At 41.6% G+C, this 22,062-nt stretch overlaps 1 protein-coding gene across 3 annotated transcripts in view; it reads right to left on the bottom strand.

The window, feature by feature from the left end:
• The window catches only part of plekha5 (pleckstrin homology domain containing, family A member 5), a 244,863-nt gene that overhangs the window by 44,396 nt on the left and 178,405 nt on the right, over window positions 1-22,062 (bottom strand). For all 3 annotated transcript variants that reach the window (XM_080420663.1, XM_080420662.1, XM_080420664.1), the window contains exons 8-14: window positions 20,548-20,652; window positions 15,175-15,247; window positions 10,034-10,134; window positions 7,607-7,722; window positions 5,517-5,768; window positions 4,340-4,534; window positions 1,901-2,767 (exon numbers count right to left, since the gene is read on the bottom strand). In XM_080420663.1, the coding sequence (XP_080276789.1) occupies window positions 1,901-2,767; window positions 4,340-4,534; window positions 5,517-5,768; window positions 7,607-7,722; window positions 10,034-10,134; window positions 15,175-15,247; window positions 20,548-20,652 (1,709 nt within the window). The remainder of the gene's footprint in view (window positions 1-1,900; window positions 2,768-4,339; window positions 4,535-5,516; window positions 5,769-7,606; window positions 7,723-10,033; window positions 10,135-15,174; window positions 15,248-20,547; window positions 20,653-22,062) is intronic.

The raw sequence follows: 22,062 nt of genomic DNA on the forward strand, positions 1-22,062 counted from the left end.
GTTTGCACCCATGTGCCTTTGCACCCATGTGCCTTTGCACCCATCGGACCACAACATGGCAGACATGTTAACCGTGTTAACTGCGCGGGCTGCATGTTTATTTTAATGATCAATCAATCAATTGTGTTCCGGCTTGGATTAATGGAACTAATGTAGTATACCTTAAGTTGTGTCACTATGAAAACATGATAATGCTTTTATATCAATGTTATAATATCACTCAAATCTTAGTGTTTTGCCAATTACTTGGGGCTCGGCGCACTTGCAATGTAATCACACAGCCCCCCAGTGGGCCCCGACCCACAGGTTGGGAAGCGATGCTCTAAACGACATCATTGCTCCCAACGCTGATACAAATCTGCGGCGACGGAGCGTTTTCTGCTCTGTCAGAGCTATAGGACGGAGGGGGAGATAGGGAGAGGAGAGAGTAAGAGAGATGGAGGGGGAGTAGGACAGCAATTAGGAGAAGCGTGACCAGGGTGAGATGGTGAGAGATGAAAGACAGACGTTTTTTTAATTATCTTCTAATCTAGGGGTCACATGAACGCTTGCCCTGCCTGTAGTAGTGGAATTAGGTGAAAGTTGTTATTATGTATGAGGGGATAAGGAGATTCGGGCATTTGGCTGCTTTTTAAGATTTTGGCACTAAAATGTATAAAATAGGCCTATTGAGGTTGCAGTACAGTCAGACCAGCGAGATAGAGAGAGAGAGAGTTGCGTCACACAAAGCGGGATGTTGCCTCCTGTAGTTCCAAACATTGGAACTTCCTCAATCCTCATTGAGATAGAAAGAGAACTAGTGTTGTCATTCTCATAGTTATATCACGCTGAGTCAGACTCCTGTCACCTTCCATATACAGAGACTGTTATGTACTGTTTGTAATGAAGAGACTGTTTGAAAAGAGCTTCAAACAGCAGGGATAGGGGGTAAAAAAGTAAGTGTAACAGAATAAAAGTGGTGAATGTACTTCAATCGCCATAAGGTATGCTCCTACATGCACAATTAACAGAACAAAGTTAAACAGAAGGTCCCACGTTGCTTGGCAAGGTGCCTCGTTTTCTTCACCAAACGGAGTTCTAGCGCAGATTCAGGCAGGAACATGAAGTCAGCTGACTGTCAGCGGATCTCCCTGAGCACCAACAGAGCAGACTGCCTAAAGCTGCAATCCGTTTGATTTGTTTAATATACTTTTTTTGTTCATGTTAGGCACTGTTAGTATGGTTAAGGCTAATCATATACATGTATGCCTAACCGTAACTAAAGTTATTGCGTTTAAGTTAAGGTTAGGAATTGTGTATGTGTGTGAACAAACATTATCCGATGAAATTGCTGGTATAGCTATGGGGTGTGATCCGAATGGAAGTTAATTGGGGATAAAACAAAATGACACGACAAAGGCCAACACACACATTATCCAAATGCCAACACTAAAACCTACATACTTTCATCCTCCACTTACGTCGCCGACGAGGAGTCGAGGAGGTGAGACAAGGACAGAGGAATTGATCGGGTTCACTTTAAGAAAAAGAAAGCTCATAGCGCCGAGTGCCGCGCTACGAGCTTGTAGATCTGCCTTTTTTTTTTTATCGTGAAAATGCGTGCAAATCTTTTAATATATATATTTTTAAAGCGAACATTTGTAACTCAAATCTTTGCTTCTGGAGGGTCCCTGGAACAAAATATTTTGAGAAATACATATCATTTTGGGTGGTCCTTGACATGAAAAAGTTTGAGCACCTCTGATAAAGAAACATTAGTATTTTCGGAAAACTGTTAGGATTTAGAAGACATTTTTGTAGAATGGGCCTCAGGTCTTAATGGGTTAAGGGTCACACAGGAGGACGGAGGAGGCGAGCAGACAGAAACGTGACTATTGTCATTTGGACTAAACGGTCTTACCTCCTGGCGTCCTCCTCCGGTCCTCGTGTCCTGTGCGTGCGGACCCAGTGCTCCAGCTGCTGCATGGAGTTTGTCCTGGACAGCCCTCTGGACTCCTGGCTCTCCTGGGCCGGAGCCTGGGCCTTTCCCGACGCTCTCCCCAGGGTGCCTTCCACCTCCCCGCCAGGGCAGGTGCATTCCGCCGCAGGCTGCTCCCCCGATCCGGTACTAGCCCCGGCCCCGGAGCCACCGTTCACCTGCGGGGCCTTGTGCAGGGCGAGGCTGGCCGCCTGCCCTTGGCGAGAAGCCGTGACGGCGGCCGCGATGGCGGCGGCCTGGGCCGGCTGCAGCTTGATGCTGTTTATCTTTGTCAGAGTCCTCTCCGAGTTCGGGTCCCTCTGGAAGCCATACTTGTCCCCGTCGCAGAGCGTGGCGTACTTGTCCCCCTCTCTGAGGGTGGCGTACTTGTCCCCCTCTCTGAGGGTGGCGTACTTGTCCCCCTCTCTGAGGGTGGCGTACTTGTCCCCCTCTCTGAGGGTGGCGTACTTGTCCCCCTCTCTGAGGGTGGCGTACTTGCCGCCCTCCCGCAGCGTGCTGTACTTTTTCACCTCCTTCACGGTGCCGTATTTGTCCACCACGTGTATGGCGCCGTACTTGCACTCGCCCTCCCTCAGCGTGCCGTACCTGTCCGTTTCCCTCAGCGACAGCTGCCTCTTCACCTCCTTCTGCGGGACGTACTTCTGCTCGTCTTTCGGGAGCGCGTGTCTGTCGCCCACCTTCTGCAGCGCGTACTTCTCGCCGTCCTTCGTCAGCAGGTACTTCTCCGCGTCCTTCTGCGGCGCGTACTTCTCCTCGGGCGCCGGCGGGGCCGTGTACTGGTCCTTAGGGCTGTCGCGAAACATGAAATGTCACTTGACGATTAATTGTCAAACAAATAATTGCGATTGATGATTTAAAGGAGTAAAAAAAAAAAAAAAATCTATCAATTACTCACCCCATGAAGCATTGAATTCATAGAGATTTATTTGGTTTTTGGAACAATAATTTGATGACCGGCGGTCTCTCCGGTAGGAGACTCAAAGAGTCTCCATTGTGTCTCCTACCGGATACATTAGCATCTTTCTACCAGTAATCAAATTATTGGCTTAGGAATGCGACAAAAACAAAAAAAGCTCCATGAATTCAATGCTTCGTGGGGTGTGTAATTGATAGAAAACAAGTCATATTTTGGGTGAACTACTCCTTTAATTGTGTTTTTATTTTGCATTGAACATTGGAACATAATAAAAAGGACATTTCTAATTGCCTTTTGGGCTTTGTAAACAAAACTTGGAAGATATGGCTAATTACTTTAGATCTGCTATTTTGTTTTTTATCGTGAAAATCTTTGAATATATACATTTTTAGAGCAAACATTTGGAACTCAAATCTTTGCTTCTGGGGGTCCCTGGAACAAAATATTTTACAAATGTTTGCTTTAAAAAATATATATTTAAAGATTTGTAAAAATGTTCACGATTTAAAGAAAAATAGCAGATCTACAAAATAGATATATACAAGCTCATAGCGTGGCACCGAGTGCCGCGCTATGAGCTTGTATATATCTATTTTTGAATAGCCAAAGAAATCTAAAATGACACAGATGCGTTCCAGGTCTAAATGGGTTAAATATATAAAGAAACAACATATTTAATAATTGTATACTTTCAAAATATATAAAAAAATAGTTGAAATAGCCGATCTACGACCTCATAACGACGCGTGTAGATCTGACTAGTTCTGCTGTTTCTTGAACATTTTTCAACACAGAAACGATTACGACGTCCATGCTAAACAATTGTGATTATCTCCAAATAACTGCGATGCAGTATTGATTTTGACAGCAAATTTTTATTTCGTTTTAGTCATAGTCTTCTGAATAAAACTCCATTTAGTTTTAGTCGTACTTTAGTCGTCTGATATGTTTTAGTTTTTGTCTAGATTTAGTCGACTAAATATCATAAGATTTTAGTCGACTAAAACTACAGTTGATTTAGTCGTCTAAAATGTATTTTGGCGGGCCTTGATGGCGTCGTAATGGCTGATTTTACTTTTGGTTGCATACTGAAAATAGCCGATCTACAAGCTCACAACGTGTCGCAGTGTGACGCGTTGTGAGCTTGTAGATCTGCTATTTTCAGTAACCAACCAAACATAAAATGACTTGTCTTTTAGTTCTACTGGATCTCTTCTCCACTAGTCCCTCACTAACATTTTAGTCTAGTTTTTATTTGTTGACCGAATTGTCAATACTTTAGTCTTAGTTTTAGTCATCATAGATTAGTTCTCTTTTTCGCTTTTATTTAGTTTTCGTCAGTGAAAAAAGGTAGTCGACGAACATTTTTCGTCATAGTTTTAGTCGACGAAATCAACACTAACTGCGATGAGGGCAATCATGTAATTATTGTGACAGGCTCCTACTTGTCGTCGGACGCCTTCTGTGCGGCGGCGTACTTCTCCAGGTCCCGGTGGATGGCGTACACCTCGCTGTCCTTGATCAGCGCGTAGCGGTCGCCGTCCCGCCGCAGCGCGTACTTCTCGCCGTCCTTGTGCAGCAGGTAGCGCTCGCCGTCCTTCTGCAGCGTGTAGCTCACGCCATCCTTCCTCAGCGAGTACCTATACCCGTGTCGATAGTTTGATTTTGTTTAGAGTCATGTAGTCTTTGGAATAAAAGTCCATTTCGTTTTAGTCACATTTTAGTCACCTGAAAATGTTTCTCGTTTTTTTGTGGACTAAATATCATAAGATTTTAGTCCATTAAATCTACAAAAAATGTACAGGTTTATTTGAAGTGTAATGCATTGTTTTAAATGATTCGCCAACGTGCATTCTTCATATTTGTTTCAATTTGAGGACAGTAAAACACTCATTCAGCATGTACTTTTAATTTAGGAACTAAGATAAGCAACTGGGTCATTATCTTCTCTAATCAGTTTTTAGCACAGGTGTTTTTCTTTTATAAAATAATGCTTAGCTTTGAATGAAATTCGGACTGACCGAACCATTTTAGTCTAGTTTGTATTTGTTGAAGACATTGTCAATATATTTAGTCATAGTTTAGTCATCATAGCTTAGTTTTTATCAGTGGTATAAAGTACTTTTACTCAAGTACTGTAGTTTTGAGGTATCTTTACTTTACTGGAGTATGTATACTTTTCAGTACTTTTACTTCTACTCCACAAACAAATATTGTACTTTTACTCCACTACAATTATTTGAAAACTTAACTAGTTACTAGTTACTTTGTAGATTTTGATTATTATTACAAAACATACATTAACCACTTCAACCCTAGTATATACATTTCGGCCATTTGAAAATAGCCAATCTACTTTTTAGATTTTTAGACATTTTATACATTTGAAAACTTTTGAAGACCTTCTGCATAACGAGTACTTTCTACTTTTGGTACTTTAAGTACATTTTGATGGCAATACTTTTGTACTTTTTACTCAAGTAAATTTTGAATTCCGGACTTCTACTTGTAACGGAGTACTTCTACATTACAGTATTGATACTTTTACTTAAGTAAAAAAATTGAGTACTTTTTCCACCACTGGTTTTTATTAACTTTTTTCGTCAGTGAAATGAAATGTACCTTTCGCCGTCCCGCTGTAGCGTGTAGTACTCCCGTTCCCGCTGCTGCTGGCCGTTGTGCTTCTCCGCCGCGGTGTCCTTGTGCAGGGCCCGCCGCTCGTCGGCGCGCGACAGGGAGTGTTGCCGCGTGCAGGGCTCGGCGCGGTTCCGGTCGTTGTTCTGGATCTCGGGCCGCGTCAGCGAGCGGTGGTGGTGGTTCAGCAGGTTGTTCAGCTCCTGCGGCGTCCGCTGGTCCACATTCAACTTGTCCAGTCTGACGGTGAGAGAGAGACAAGAAATAGACGTTTGGAGAGAGAAAATTGATTGACGGAAATATACATATCGTCAGGTGGAAACCTCACATGTCCAAAACTGTTACTTTTCAGGATTCTAATGCAAAAGTAGCAAAAGTAGCAGATCTACAAGCTCAAAGTAGGGCGTTCATTTACGAAAAAATACAAAAAGTTAGAATATGGAGATGGGAGGTTTCTGCCCGACAGCAATGATATTGGTGTTTGTGTGGGGTGGGGTGGGGTATACATAATAAGAGTCCACAGCCCTCCTATGAGACACAGACCGAGCATTAGGGAGCACCAGTTATATGAAGATAGGTTGAAATGGGTGAAGTCGTCCTTTAAGATTTTAAAGATAATATAACATTGATATAAAAAAAAACATATCATGTAATAGAAAATGTCATGGTATTTTTTCTTTAAAACCTTGAACAAATTAGTTTTCATTGGGATAGTATACTACGTTAGTTTCGTTGATCAATGATCAATCAATTGGCAGATGAGTGGGCCACAAGATTTTCAAGAGTAGGCCCTGATCCAGAAAAGGTTGAGAACCACTGGCATAACAGTTTGTAATTTGTAGTCTGCTTGTGTGTGTGTGTGTGTGTGTGTGTGTGTGTGTGTGTGTGTGTGTGTGTGTGTGTGTGTGTGTGTGCGTGTGCGTGTGCGTGTGCGCGTGCGTGTGTGTGGGGGGGGGGATTCTCTACATACAGAGTGTCAAGTGCAGTGGGGCCTTAAAGGCTGTCAATACTGTCAGCCTCAGCCATATTATCTTACATAAACATAGACCATTGACTGATAACTGGCTTTATTATTTTTATGTTGTTTTCATTTTCTACAAAGCCATTGAAATGTTACCGAAACTTACCGGAACAATTGAAGGTCGAATCAATGTCGGCTAAACAGACGTTTTGCATTTCGTTTTGGTAAAAAAATCGATGGTTTCTCGAGGGCCTATTTTCCGCTAGACTTCTCAAATCAATCTGAGCTTTGAAATGGATTAAAACGTGAGAATAGCGTGACTTTGACAAAAAAACAACCACACAATGACATTTAATGTGTTGGATTACCTACATCTCAAACGTCTCAAAAGTTTCAAGCCTTTGCAAGTTGATTCTCAAACATTTTCATGCTCCCGATGATTTTTGGATAAAGGTGCTATACAGCAATGAGTCTCAAACTTTTAATTTTTATTTCAAGGACCGCCATAAGAAAAATGATCAAATGGGGGTTACAGTTACAGACCTGTAAAGGTACATTTGGAACCCCCTCAAGGAACCCTGAGGGTCCCTGGACCCCACTTTGAGAATCTGCTATACAGTAGGCGTACCATTTACGTGTACTTTCGAGAGAATATAAACAAAAACAAAATCTAACAGTACAACCATTAACATGGAAGTGGTCTATGTTCATGTATGATATACAGTTTATGGCTAAAGCTTCATGAATTAACATTGTATAATACTTTCTGTACTGTATGTCAGGGGTTCCCAGACTTTTTAGCTCGAGACCCAGAAGAGAAATGTGTCTCCCTGGGACACAAACTAGCGAAAATAGCCAATCTACAAGCTCACAATGCGACACATTGGGAGCTTGTAGATCTGCTGTTCTCTCTACTTCTTACAAGTATTTTTGTTAATGTATGTATGTACAGTATGTGTATTTTTCCCCTGAAAACGTGATCTGTTAATTATTTTTTGAAAATGTTGTGAAATAATAAGATTTTTTTATTTTTTATCGTAGGAAACCAAAAAAGGGCTAAAATGTGTTGTTTGGGAAACACTTGCTGAGTGTGAAGTGTCCCCGCTGTGGTTCTGACCTTCTGATTGGCTCAGTGTGGACGAGGGCGGCGTCTGTCATGACCTTCATCCAGGCCTCCATGTCTTTGGCTGTGTCCGTGCAGAAATAGTAGGTCCGCATGTTGGGGTGAGTGGCCTGCAGCAACACACACACACACACACACACACACACACACACACACACACACACACACACACACACACACACCATTAAGACCTGAGGCCGATTCTACAAATGCCTTCTAATTTCCTAAACATTTTCAATATTTTTCAAAAAAATTCAAAAATAGCAGATGTACAAGCTTGCAGCGGGGCACGAAGTGGCGCGCTGTGAGCTTGTATATGTATATCTTTTGAGAACCTCTGTTCTAAACCAATGTTCTAAATCTGGGTTTTCTGAAAAACGTATGATGCTACATATCTAGCTAAAATCTAAAATGACACAGATGCTTTCCCGGCTTTAAAGGGTTAAAGTTAAACCCTCTATTCTTAGTAAAACTGACCTGAGTTTCAACTGTACTTGGACCACTGTTCTTCAGTCTACACCGAATCTATTCGGCTAAAAATAGCCGATCAACAAGCTCACACAACGTTGCAACACGGCACGTTTTTTGTCAAACTATTGCGAAAATTGCCGATATACTTGTAGATCAGCTATTTTCATAAAGACAAACTATAAAATAGGGTTTAATTGTTTAATGTATGTTTTGTAATAATCTAAATTGACAAAGTAACTTGCAACTAAAGTTTTCAAATAATTGTAGTGGAGGAAAACGTTTAATTTGACCTGAGATGTAGTGTAATATAAGTATAAAGTATTGAAAAATATAAATAGGCTACTCAAGTAAAGTAAAATACCTAAAATTTGTACTGCACTTGAGTAAATGTACTTAGTTACTTTCCACCACTGACTATAACACACTGTGCGGTGCGGTGCGTGCGTGCGTGCGTGCCTGTGGCTATGAATTTAAAGTGTTCTCATGTTTATGAATAAGACAAACAGTGAGAGACAGAGACGGAGAATGAAAGTGAAAGAGAAGGGAGAATGAAGAGTCATAGGGAGCTTTATAACTTGGAGATGCCCGAAAGAAGTCTTTGTGTGTGTGTGTGTGTGTGTGTGTGTGTGTGTGTGTGTGTGTGTGTGTGTGTGTGTGTGTGTGTGTGTGTGAGAGAGTGAGTGAGTGAGTGAGTGAGTGAGTGAGTGAGTGAGGAGTGAGTGAGTGAGTGAGTGAGTGAGTGAGTGAGTGAGTGAGTGAGAGAGAGAGAGAGAGAGAGAGAGAGAGAGAGAGAGAGAGAGAGAGACAGTGGGTGCTTTTGGCTATGTGTATGTTGTCCTTGCCTGCTGTTATGTGTCCCCATTTTAGTGTGTGTGTGTGTGTGTGTGTGTGTGTGTGTGTGTGTGTGTGTGTGTGTGTGCCGTGGGAGACATACAGCTCCCACTGTATGTCTTCAAGGCAGTTTGAGCTGTCTTTCATTACCTTAGTAAAGGTAAAGCTTCACTAATAAGGATCACAGAGAGGTGATGCACAAACAAATGAGTGTACACGCACGTGTGAATGCATGTGGCCGTGCATATATGAGCACGAGTGAATGTTGCTGTGGGGGAAATTTAACTGTTCAAACACATTTTTCCAACATTTGTAAAACATATTTATTGTTTATGACAATTCCAAATGATAATCTATGTACTGTAACTGTTTCACATTATTTGAATAGCCAGCATTAACAAATATCTGTTACCCTGCCTTGAAGCGGTTTATGATCAAAGTACCAAAAAAAGGCAAGGGCTCAGTATACAATCCTTCTAATAGAACCCACGGCAAGGGCCATGGAATGGCCACACTTGGTACAAATATCTCTCAGTACTCTGGCAAGGACCTAAGCTGCTTTCAACACCTTCAATGTACTTAGACGTTGTACAATTTGTATGAAAGTTCCCGCCCTACTGCACAGGCACACCTTCTTCTTTTCATGTAGTTTCCGCCATACTGGATGCTTTACGACACATTGCTGTATAACGCAGTATAACGCAATTTGTATTATCTTATTATTTACACTGCCCACCCAAATTATCCCCTATTTTCCGTTCTATGACTCAGCCACCGTTGGTTGGCACAAAACCCTCTCTCAGAGTGTTGTCCAGCTCTTCAGCACTTATATCCTCTACTCTCAATAACCTCGTAGCTGCGTCCAGCATACTGTATAAAGTAATGGGATCACGGGAAAAAACATCACTGGGCCGTCGGACACGCAGAGTCAAACGGCAACACTTAAGTTTTCTTAGATTTCTTAGATTTCTCTAGATAATCGTATAATATTTAGTCAACTAAAACTAGACTAAACCAAAACATTTCAAATGACTAAATTAACTAAAACAAAATGTGCTGTCAAAATGAACACTGCATCACTGATGGAGAATAAAAGAAGGGTGCAGGTGTGTTGTTCACCTTGAAAGCGTACTTCCTGCTGATGTGGTCATCCACGGACAGCATGGAGACGTGGAAGCTGGGCAGGAGGATGCTTCCCAGGATGCCTTCCTCTTTGTCATCTGCACCACAGAGGAAGAAGAGAGGTCAGCGTGGGGTCAGAAGCGTGCTATAACAGGTGCTACAACACAAGAGGGGCTGATGCACAGGCATCATTTCACAACAAACAAAAAAATAAAAGAAGAATACAAACAAAAAAAACCCCGATCTACGTTGTGAGCTTGCAATGTTTTTGACAATAATAATATGAAAATGTACACCAATCCTACAACAAAATAGGGACACCAGGTTGAAAGTGGTGAATGAATGAATGAATGAATGAATGAATGAATGAATGAATGAAAGAATCAATCAATCAATCAATCAATGAATCAATCAATGGTTGCAGACAAGAAAACGTGTCATTGTGTCTATGAAGTGTGTCTGATCTAAAAATCTGATTGATCTGCAAAACAAAACTATGGAGAGAGAAAATATGCATAAAATAACAGAATTTGTGTTAATTTTTGGGATTGGGACTCCAAAATGAATATCCAAAATGTGACAACATTCACGCACGCACGCACGCACGCACGCACGCACGCACGCACGCACGCACGCACGCACACACAATCACCAAATGTGAAAAACATTTGGGGGATTGACTTCCTTATCCTGCACCAGAATGTCTGTAACGTGTGTACGTGGCGTTGTCCAGAGACCTTGGATGAGAGTTAAGTCGTGCCTTTGACTTTGAGAACACGCCGGTGTGTTTATCTACATCCAGGGTGTGATGTCTGGCAAACCCTAACAGGATGATTGAACAAACTCTGCCAAGGCTTATCAGAGCGTGACAGAAAGAGAGAGAGAGAGAGAGAGGGGAGGTGGGAAAAGATTGAGATGACTGGACATATTGGTCGTGTATATCGTTGTTGTCGGGCGGAAACCTTGTACGTTCAAAATCGTTACTTTTCAGGAAATGGAGAAAAACAACCTGTGTGTTCCAATGGATCCAATCTAGTTATTATTTAGACACGAGCACTTGTTAATACTTTTCATTGGTTAAACATCTATCTATACTATGATTCACGGAATCTGTATGTGTGTGTGTGTCTGTCTGTCTGTCACACTCGGAAAGCTTCGACCGAGCTGTCTCAAACTTGCCGTGTGTCTCATTATGACCCTGAAGTGTGCCGTGTTGATTTTGACAGCAAATGTAGTTTTAGTCACAGTCTTTTGAATACAATTCTGCTTAGTTTTAGTCATATTTTAGTCATCTGAAAAGTTTTAGTTTTAGTGTAGTTTTAGTCGACTAAATATCAGAAGATTTTAGTCGACTAAATCTACAGTTTTTCAAATTTATTTTTGGCGGGCCATGATGGCATCGAAATGGCTGATTTTCACTAAGCTGCATGCCCAAAATAGCCGATCTACAATGTCACAACGCTATTTTCCTAGCGCAACACCCGAGCGCAACCAAACATAAAATTACTAAGATGCCATCTACCACTCTGCTCTCAGGTTCATCACAGGTGATCCATATAACACACATCATTGCACTTTATGCACTACAGTTGGATGGCCCTCTCTCTCCATGAGACGAGACCATCATTGGTACATCTATATTTATAAAGCTCTGTTAAATAAATCACCAACATATATTTCATCACTATTAAAACCAAATACTTCCACCCATCATACACGCTCTCAGGAATACATCCCATTATTGGTCCCCAAGGCCAACACCGAGCTAGGCAAAACAGATTTCAGTTTTAGTGCTCCCTTCACTTGGAACGAATTACAACGCACTTTAAAAATGGATTCCATGGTTTCACTGGATCAATGAAAAAACTTGCTAGCTAATCTTGTTGTTTTAAATTGTCACAGTTTTAATTAAGCTGTCTTTATTACTGTTTTATTCTGTTTTTTCACATACATAACTTGTTTATCCTGTTGTTTTTTATTCATCATTATTATTTACATTTACTGTTGTATTATGCTTCTGTAATCTCGGCATCAATGAAAATGAGGGCTCTGCCCTCAATGTATCCCCGAGAAAATAAATAAAGGTTGAATGACTTGTTTTTTAGTTCTACTGGATCTCTTGTCTCTTCTCCACTAGTACCTCCCTGACATTTTAGTCCAGTTTTTATTTGTCGACAGAATTGATCGTAGCTTAGTTTTTTTCCCGTTTTCGTCAGTGAAAAAAGGTAGTCGGCGAACATTTTTTCATCATAGTTTTAGTCGACGAAATCTCAACCGAGTCATCTCAAACTTGCCGTGTGTATCTCATTATGACCCTGAAGTGTGCGGTGCTGAATGGCAGGTCGGACGGTAATATCAGTAATATCTGAATCTGTCAGCCCGAGGGTCTGAGAAAAAGATGCGGTGTTTGGGAGACTGCATGCATCGGCTTCCTGATTGGCCAAACCCAAACCGTCGGCTTCGCGGATTGACGTCACGTCACGGTTGTGCCGTTAGGCCAGTATAAATCCCTGATTGGCTAACCCGACTCATCACCTTAACTGATTGGCTGAGGTTTCTGCCCCGACAGTGACCGATTAATCCTTAGTCTCCACTTGTCTGTGGTCCACAGTACAGGACAGAGACGGAGTGGCTGAAGACAAAAGGTTCACCCTTTTGGGTCGTTACATTACAACGCTTCAAGAGTGAAGCCAGATTTACACTTGATGCGTGCACATAGACTGTAAAAAAGAATGGACAAAGCCACACCATTGGTTTCTACAGACCGTAAATGAAGCCGATTGTTCAGGAATTTCAAATCTGCCATCTTTCTATATCGCAGATAATCGCGTCATATCCTGCACAATTCAACTAGACCAATATTGGTTGGGTAGCTTGTCTATCAAGAGCAGGGGCGGGGAATGAATGCTATTGGTTGTGTAGCTTGTCAATCAAATCATCCCGCCCCTCCTAGAGCATAACCTACTTTATCGCCATAATTTACCAAAATGTATCATGATGATTGAAAGAAGACTTTAAACTAGCGACTGGAAGCATATAGTATTTATGACAATGTTTATTAAGGTAGAAAATCAAGTCAAAAGTTAATCAAAAACCCACCCAAAACCCACCCCATGTCACTTGAACTCACTTCCTATATAGACTCAATTTACAACTCTCAAGCTGGCCCCTTGGTCATGCACCGGAAACAGCAGATCTACAAGCTCACAACTTCTCCCGGGCGCGCCACGTCCCGAGCTTGTAGATCTGCTCATTTCCAGTGTGCGATACCGGCGTGCTGCGAGCGCATACCGAGCCCTGAAACCCCCACTGATCAAGTCAATATGTACTAATAACAACACTACGCTATCAAGCCACAGTGCTTACAGCTGCAACATTCCTGTAGCCTCTCGCTGCGCTTACTGTACCGAGACGTTCCTTTGATCAGAGCAAACGGTCTGAAAGGCGCGGCGAGATGGAAACACGCCGCACCGACATGGAAACACGCCGCACCGACTGCAGCAAAAACCTACACCAAAGCCTCAAGTGGAGCCCGGCTGTTTGCTCTAACCAAGCTGCTATACAAGCTGCTCTGCAAGCTTTCCCCCCATAATATCTGCTGATGAATTATTGAGGTAGAGTCAGAGAGAGAGAGAGAGAGAGAGAGAGAGAGAGAGAGAGAGAGAGAGAGAGAGAGAGAGAGAGAGAGAGAGAGAGAGAGAGAGAGAGAGAGAGAGGCAGCAGTGGAAGAAGAACACAGATTTTTTGTTTTCAAGGTATTGTACCGGATTTAAAAGAAATTCAATATAATCGACTATCAGGAAATACGTTTCCTTTTTTTATTTATAACATCTTTGAAAACCACATGATGTGCATTTTGTTTGCAGCCAAATGTTTTGGCTGCCTTCCTCAGTAGCTGCCGTGCCAGGCCCACTGAGGAATGGCTGAGGAAAGCGGACGCTATATGGATTGATCCATCGCCGGGTTGAACTAAAAGAAGTTTGTTTTTGTGGGTTGAGCACGTTGGTTCTTCAACATTGTACTGGATTCACCAAGATCTCTGGGCTGGTCCAGAAATGTAGTTCAGTCAGATAACTCACGAATAGATTGAACCATTATAGACCGAATAGATTGAACCAATATTATAGAATGAGAATACAAGTGTGGATGATCTTGGCGTTCAGGCTCTGCTACATTTTTCTTCCTGCTCAGCACAATTTAGACAACCATCATTAACCATTAATTAACATTAAGCAGGGAGATAGATATATAATAACAACCTGTTGAAGACCCCTGATCTACGCCACAGGTGTGAGTGACAGCAGCCAAAGTGAGAGTGAGGTGAATGAGAGGAACCGATTGAGAAAAGGTTGTTATCAGGAAACCAAGCACGTCACTATACTTTCTGAGGACCCCCCCCCTCCTCCCCCCCCTCTCCTCCCCCCCCTCTCTCTCTCTCTCTCTCTCCCCCCGCTCATCTCTGGTTTGCTAAGCCAATAAACATCCAATTCTCCTCCGGGTGCATCATGAAAAAACGCTGCTGATTGCGCTCAGGGAGCGCTTAATTTGCCAATTTTATGGAGATGGGAAAACTCTCCGGGATTTACGAGAGATGAGCCAGGGCTAAAGAAAAATTTAAAAAATAAAAAAATGTGGTGGTGGTTAATGAGTACGCTGGAGGGGACGTTGGACCTGCAGCGTACTCATTACCACCTGAGTTGTCGCAAAACAAGAGTAATACTGCAATGTAGAAATAGTCTGTTACAAGTAAAAGTCCGGAATTCAAAATGTACTTGAGTAAAAGTATAAAAGTATTGGTATCAAATGTACTTAAAGAACCAAAAGTAGAGCATCACGACGAATTGTGAGCTTGTAGATCGTCTATTTTCAAATGGCCAAAATGTATATAGGGCTGAAGTGGTTACAGTATGTTTTGTAATAATAATCAAAATCTACGAAGTAACTAGTAACTAAAGTTTTCAAATAATTGTAGTGGAGTAAATGTACAATATTTGCTTTGTACTTAGTTACTTTACACCATGGCATTCATAAAATCCCGACCTAAAATGTTGATGTCCAAGTGTAATAATACAACACTGTGTGCGTGCGTGCGTGCGTGTGTGTGTGTGCGTGCGTGTGTGCGTGTTTTAGCACCTCACCTCTGTAATAGAAGAGGCACATGTCCGACAGAACAAACCACCTCTTTTTCCATAGCTTCATGCCTGCACTGTCCTGTTGGAGTGACACAACACATGACGTCAGTCAGACAGACAGACAGACAGACAGACAGACAGACAGACAAACAAATAAGTGGTTAACATGTCTGAAAAACACAATTGCGCATGCATGTGTGTTTGTGTGCGCAAGTGCACCTGCACTATAGGCTATATGTTTATCTGGCTTTCTCTCTTTCGCACCAAATGTCTAATCTCATGCACATAGCTGCTGCTTTGTGGACCTACCGCAGTGCTACCACCTTTGTGCCTATAACCCTACAGTATGTCTAACCTCATGTACATGCTGGGTTATGCTGTGTGTATACATGTAGATATCTTAGATTTGTGCCTATCCATGACATGTTTCTATTTACTGTTTGACTGCTTTTTCTCCTTGCTCTCCCTGCCCCCCCCCCAAAAAAAATCCCCAATAATACAATTAAATCAAATGATACATTATTTACATGAAAAGGGGAGCATTATACAAACATCGGCCTTACTTACTTGAACTTACTTGAACTATTACTTGAACTATTGCCATAATCAGACTATAGTCAATAATCTGATTATTGTGTGCATTATTGTAGTCACTTTTGACATCAGTCAAAGGGTAATGATTAACACTTTCACTCCTTTCGTCTTCTCACACATTCTTTTCCTCTTTTTTTATTTATTTTTTAAAAACCTCATCTTCTTCCTCTCCTCTCGTGTCATATTTCTTTCTTATATTGGGTGTCTCTGACTTGCCTCTCCTTCATGCGGCTTCTATTAGCCAGCTTAAATCTCCTCCCCTGAGACAAATTGCTCTGTTTTATCTCTTAATAACTCGGTGACAAATTTGCTTTCCTCCTGCTTGGGGCGAAGGTTTTCCTCCTTTGTTCTCTGTACTGTGCTCCCACCCGCTCCCTCTGCCGCGGTAATGACTGCGGCTTTTCATGCCCGCCCGCCCGCCCGCTCGCTACAACCGCAACAATAACAAGTTCAGCACAGTTTACTCGCTCTGCCGTTGCCACTGATATTGTCAAGCGATTGTACAGATATAATGGTCTGTAAAGGGGAATATCGTTGCTGTCGGGAGGAAACCTTGTATGTCCCAAAAAACGTTAGGTTTTAGGACGGGGAAGAACCCCCGGATCCAATGTAGTTATTATTTACGGTAGTCACAAGCAAGAAATATGGAGATACGAGGTTTCTGCCTAAAGGTAAAAAAGTTGAAATATGGAGATGCAAGGTTTCTGGCTGACAGGTAGTCGCAGCCTTTCCTTTTGAGGCAACAGCCAGCCTTGGCAGGGGTGGTGTGTGTGTGTGTGTGTGTGTGTGTGTGTGTGTGTGTGTGTGTGTGTGTGTGTGTGTGTGTGTGTGTGTGTGTGTGTGTGTGTGTGTGTGTGTGTGTGTGTGTGTGTGTGTCTTTTCTCCCCTCTGTGTGTTAATAGTAGGGGGTACTAAGTGAAAAATCGTTACGCGGCGGATAAAAGCATGAAATTTGATACAGATGTCCCTTGGGTCATCCTAAAACATCCTAGAAGGGGTGCCCAAAAAAATCTTAAACAGGAAGTGAGTTATGGACAAAATCCAAAATGGCCATCTAAACTGTTGACCGTTGACTCAAAAGACACCAAAATAATCTCCAAAAAGCATAAAATGTGGCACACATGTCCCTTGGGTCATCCTAAGACATCCTAGAAGGGGTGCCCAAAAAATTCTGAAACAGGAAGTGAGTTATTGACCAAATTGAAAATGGCCGCCTAGTGTTGTCGATTGACTCAAAAGACAACTAAAGAATCTCCAAAAAGTATAAAATGTGTCACACATGTCCCTTGGGTCATCCTAAGACATCCTAGAAGGGGTGCCCAAAAAAGTCTTCAACAGGAAGTGAGTTATTGACTAAATTGAAAATGGCCGCCTACAGTGCTGGCGATTGACTCAAAAAGCCTATAGAATCTCCAAAAAGCATACAATTTGGCACATATGTCCCTTGGGTCATCCTAACACATCCTAGAAGGGGTGCCCAAAATAATCTGAAACAGGAAGTGAGTTATTGACTAAATTGAAAATGGCCGCCTACAGTGTTGAAAGATGATGCAAGATACCTAAAGAATCTCATAAAAGCATGAAATGTGGTACAAATGTCCCTTGGGTGATCTGAACGCATCCTACAAGGGGTGCCCAAAAAGGTTTTAAACAGGAAGTGACCGCCTAAAGCAGTTGACACAAAAGAAAACATAAAGGGACGTCATAAAAGTGTATAATTTGGTACGTACATTGAGTGCTTCTTAATATATCCTAGAAGAGGTTATTTATTTGCTTGTTTATTAAACTTTTTAGGAAGGGACCATGTTGAAGAAATTCTAAATGGCTGTTTAAACAGTTGACCATGGCAGTCTGCATATTATGCAGACTCAATACGACAGGTTATGCAGTGCATAACCTGCCGTATTTTGTAGTCTACCTTCTGTTTTCATTTCTACATCACTTATTCATTTTACTTTCTGCATTCTTTTTTTATTGTACTCTTTGAATCTTCTTTATTTATATAACTCTCTGCATATTCTTATTTATTTTACTCTGCATCTTATCTTACTCTGCATATTCTTATTTTACTCTCTGCATCTTATTTATTTTGCACTCTACATCTTCTTGCTTGTTTTACGCTCTTCTCATGTATTTTCTTCTTGATCATTACTGTTTTTTTGTGATTAGTGTTTAGTAACTAGTACATGTATTCATGTGTGCCATTTCGCAATTACCAGCACATTGGCATAATGCTCTGCAAGGTAACCCAGCATCCCGGCATCTACACTTTCTTGAACAGAAGGGCTCAGCTTTGCCGCCACACTTGAGTTCTCTACAAACTTAAGCAGCCTCTGGCAAGAGTGTCCATAAAGGTGTCCACGAATCAGCGACTTTAATCCATCCATATTTGTCAGGAGATGGTAGAGATTGCATAGCTTTCAGGCTTCTGGACCAAATGCCAGATTGGCTGCTCGATTTGAATATTGTAGCAGTGCAGCCCGTGTGGGAGAAGTGTTTTCCATTGAGAGACTATTAAAACTTTTTTTGGCACCCCTTAGGATGCATTCAGATCACCCAAGGGACATTTGTACCAAATTTCATGCTTTTATATGAGATTATTTTTTCTTTTGCATCGTCTGTCAACACTGTACACGGCCATTTTCAATTTAGTCAATAACTCACTTCCTGTTTCAGATAATTTCAGGCACCCCTTCTAGGATGTCTTAGGATGACCCAAGGGACATGTATGCCAAATTGTATGCTTTTATGAGATTCTTTAGTTGTCTTTTGAGTCAATCGACAACACTGTAGACGGTCATTTTCAATTTTGTCAATGACTCACTTCCTGTTTAAGATTTTTCTGGGCACCCCTTCTGGGATGTCTTGGGATGACCCAAGGGACATGTATGCCAAATTGTATGCTTTTATGAGATTCTTTAGTTGTCTTTTGAGTCAATGGATAACACTGTAGGCGGCCATTTTCAATTTTGTCAATAACTCAGTTCCTGCTTAAGATTTTTTTGGGCACCCCTTCTAGGATGTCTTAGGATGACCAAAAGGACATGTGTGCCAAATTGTATGCTTTTATGAGATTCTTTAGTTGTCTTTTGAGTCAATCGACAACACTAGGCGGCCATTTTCAATTTAGTCCATAACTCACTTCCTGTTTCAGATTCCTTTGGGCACCCCTTCTAGGATGTCTTAGGATGACCCAAGGGACATATGTGCCAAATGTTATGCTTTTTGGAGATTCTTTTGGTGTCTTTTGAGTCAACGGTCAACAGTTTAGGTGGCCATTTTGAATTTTGTCCATAACTCACTTCCTGTTTGAGATTTTTTTGGGCACCCCTTCTAGGATGTTTTAGGATGACCCAAGGGACATCTGTATCAAATTTCATGCTTTTATCCGCCGCGTAACGATTTGGCCATTTTTTGTGCTTAGTACCCCCTACTATAATAAGCATGTGTAAATTAGCTGTATCTGGTTTGACCATAATGTAACCTTCTTCCGATCAGTGTTTGGATCTATTACGTATGCACTTCTTGTGCAGATCCAAATAGAAGAATTCAAATGTGTGTGTGTGTGTGGGGGGGGGGGGGGGGGGTTATTCAGAGTGTGAAGTACGAATCAATGCTGCTCTCAGCCTGAATGCAGCGAGCCAGACAAGATGCAGGGATAAGAGACAGAGGATATCGACATCATGCTTTTGTCCGCTGTTGGAAACTGTAACGGTGGCCAACATACCCCATAATGGGGTTGTCTTCCAGGGGGACCGGGGCGCCGCTTTGCAGGTCCAGCCACCCAATTGACAAATTGACCCGCGGTGCAAGTTGGCAGGGAGAGGAAATTGCTCAACTTTGCATTGAGCGGGGGTGGTTGGAAGTTAATAAGCAAAAGCAGCCTGAGCCCACAGGCTGTATCGGCTTGGCGTTCGGTCAAGCCGAGCCTGACGGTGCAAACGGCATTGTTCTGGAGTTCCAAAGGGTTTTGGACAGCCAGCGTTTGATGTTGTGTCTCCAAAACAGTTCCTTTTAAAACCATTTGCGAGGCTCTGTGAGCTTGTAGATCTGCTATTTTCACTACTTTTGTGCGACACTGTTGTATGAAGTACAATACATACATTGAATTACGGTGATGCAAGGTTTCTGCCCGTCAGCAACGATATGTTCCTCTAGTCTGGGCGGACAATGTGTTCCCTGTGGATCTGCCATGTGGATTTTCTTTTAGCTGTAAAGTTTCTGCCCTAGGTTTTTTTTTTTTGCACCTTATATAATCAGATAGCACATACATACTGCGGCTGTATGCTGCTATGTGGACCTGCCAATGTGTTAGCACTTTCACACACACTTTCTTATGCTTAACCTCATGTGCATACTGTATCTGTTGGTCTTAAGCTATGCGTATGTAGATATCCAGATTTTGTATGTTCTCTTTGACATTATTCTTTTCGCCCTGCCCTCCCTAGAGCTTAAAAATTGGTAATATTGCATAATGTATTTTTGTAAGTTAGGGTCCCGGCGAGACACCAAATTGTTCTTTTGGGTCTCAGCTGAAAACGTCTCGGAACCAATATGCCCTAATATGCACAAAAAAACTCCTACACAGCATTCACCATGACAGCAAAGGTACCTCTTCTGAAACCCACACGCACACGCACACACGCACGCACGCACACACGCACGCACACACGCACACACACACACACACATTCTGTTCTCTCCCGTGGTATGAAAAGAAAATTGCAGGAACACTGTCAATGCCTCACGCATGAAAGGAAAAAGCCTAAAGCTGCTCTCCCGTACCTGTTTGTATAGCCAGTTGCTCTTTACCGCCGGTGCATTGGCGTTTCTCTTGATGGAATTGGACCTCTTTCCAAAATTGTGAACCTTTTTGGAAGACCTGGAGGGCTGCAGAAACACACAGACAAATAATGTTCATGTGAGCAAAACGTAGACGCAGCACGGATAGTTCTGAATGCAGTAACACTGGACTTTTACAGCATGGGTCTATAGCCAACAATGGCAATTGCCAATAATTACCTCATGAGGCTGATGAGGTAATTGGTGAGGCAATTTACTGAATTTGACTGAAGTCTGCGGAACTAAGAGGTTCCATTGTGGTCAAACATGGGAAAAATATACCCACAGCATTTAAGTATTAACTTCAAAATGTCAACAGCCCAATAAATACTCAAATAAAGCTGAATATATGGACTCAAGAATAGAACACAGGCAACAGTAAAACATAACTACTGTGGTGTTTAAAACAGACATTTTAGCATAGGTAATTGTTTAAATGTTTATAAAGGTACAGCACTGGAGAAAATAAATTTGACAAAATGATGGAAAAGGAATATAAAGCCATCACCATGTTCATCAATACATTTTAACCACTTACAGTGTGCCCTATACACTTTGATGTATGACGAATCGCGAAAATCGTCGATTTGCTATTTTTACTATTCATTTTTACATTAAATTGTCCTTACACAAATGGATATATTGGGGAATATATGTATATTTTTTTTTAACCAAAATTGAAAAACCCTGATCCCTGTATGAGTCATGTAAGTGGCTATTTGTACAGCGTCTGCCTGGATGCTTTCTGTGTGATTTTCAGACAGATCAACACACTGTGTTAGTTATATTGAAAACATTCACTCTGGACATTATCTCTGATTGTCACAGCAAACCAAAGCCAGAGTGGTTGTTAACGCTTTATTTATGCTGCCCACCTCATAAAGTCTTTATCCAGTGGTGGAAGAAGTACTCTGATCTTTTACTTAAGTAAAAGCAGCATTACCACAATGTAGAAATACTCTGTTACGAGTAAAGGGCTTCTGTTCAAAATGTTACATGAGTAAAAGTACAAAAAGTATCAAAATCTGCATCAAAATAACACCTAAAGTACCAAAGGTAAAAGTACTCATTATTGTCAAAATCTTTCAAATATAGCTGATCTACAAGCCCACAACATTGGTGCATTGTGACTCACTGTGAGCTTGTAGATCGGCTATTTTTGAATAGTCGAAGTATGAAATAATGTTTAATGTATGTTTTGTAATAATAATCTAAATCTATAAAGTAACTTGTGACTAATGCTGTCATATAATTGTTGTGGAGTAAAAAGTAAAATTATTTGCATCTGAGATGTAATGGAGTAGAAACAAAAATGACAGAAAGTAGTTCTGTAAGTACTGTACTTAAGTAAGTAAAGTAAAAAAAAGTACAATTAAGTAAACGTACTTAGTCACTTTCCACCACAGTCTTTATCTAAATGCACTCTTTGTGGATGGAAGTGTGTGGGTGTGTGCCTGC

The sequence above is a fragment of the Gymnoscopelus braueri genome (assembly GCF_963280865.1).
Source record: "Gymnoscopelus braueri genome assembly, chromosome: 23".
Classification (NCBI taxonomy): Eukaryota; Metazoa; Chordata; class Actinopteri; order Myctophiformes; family Myctophidae; genus Gymnoscopelus; species Gymnoscopelus braueri.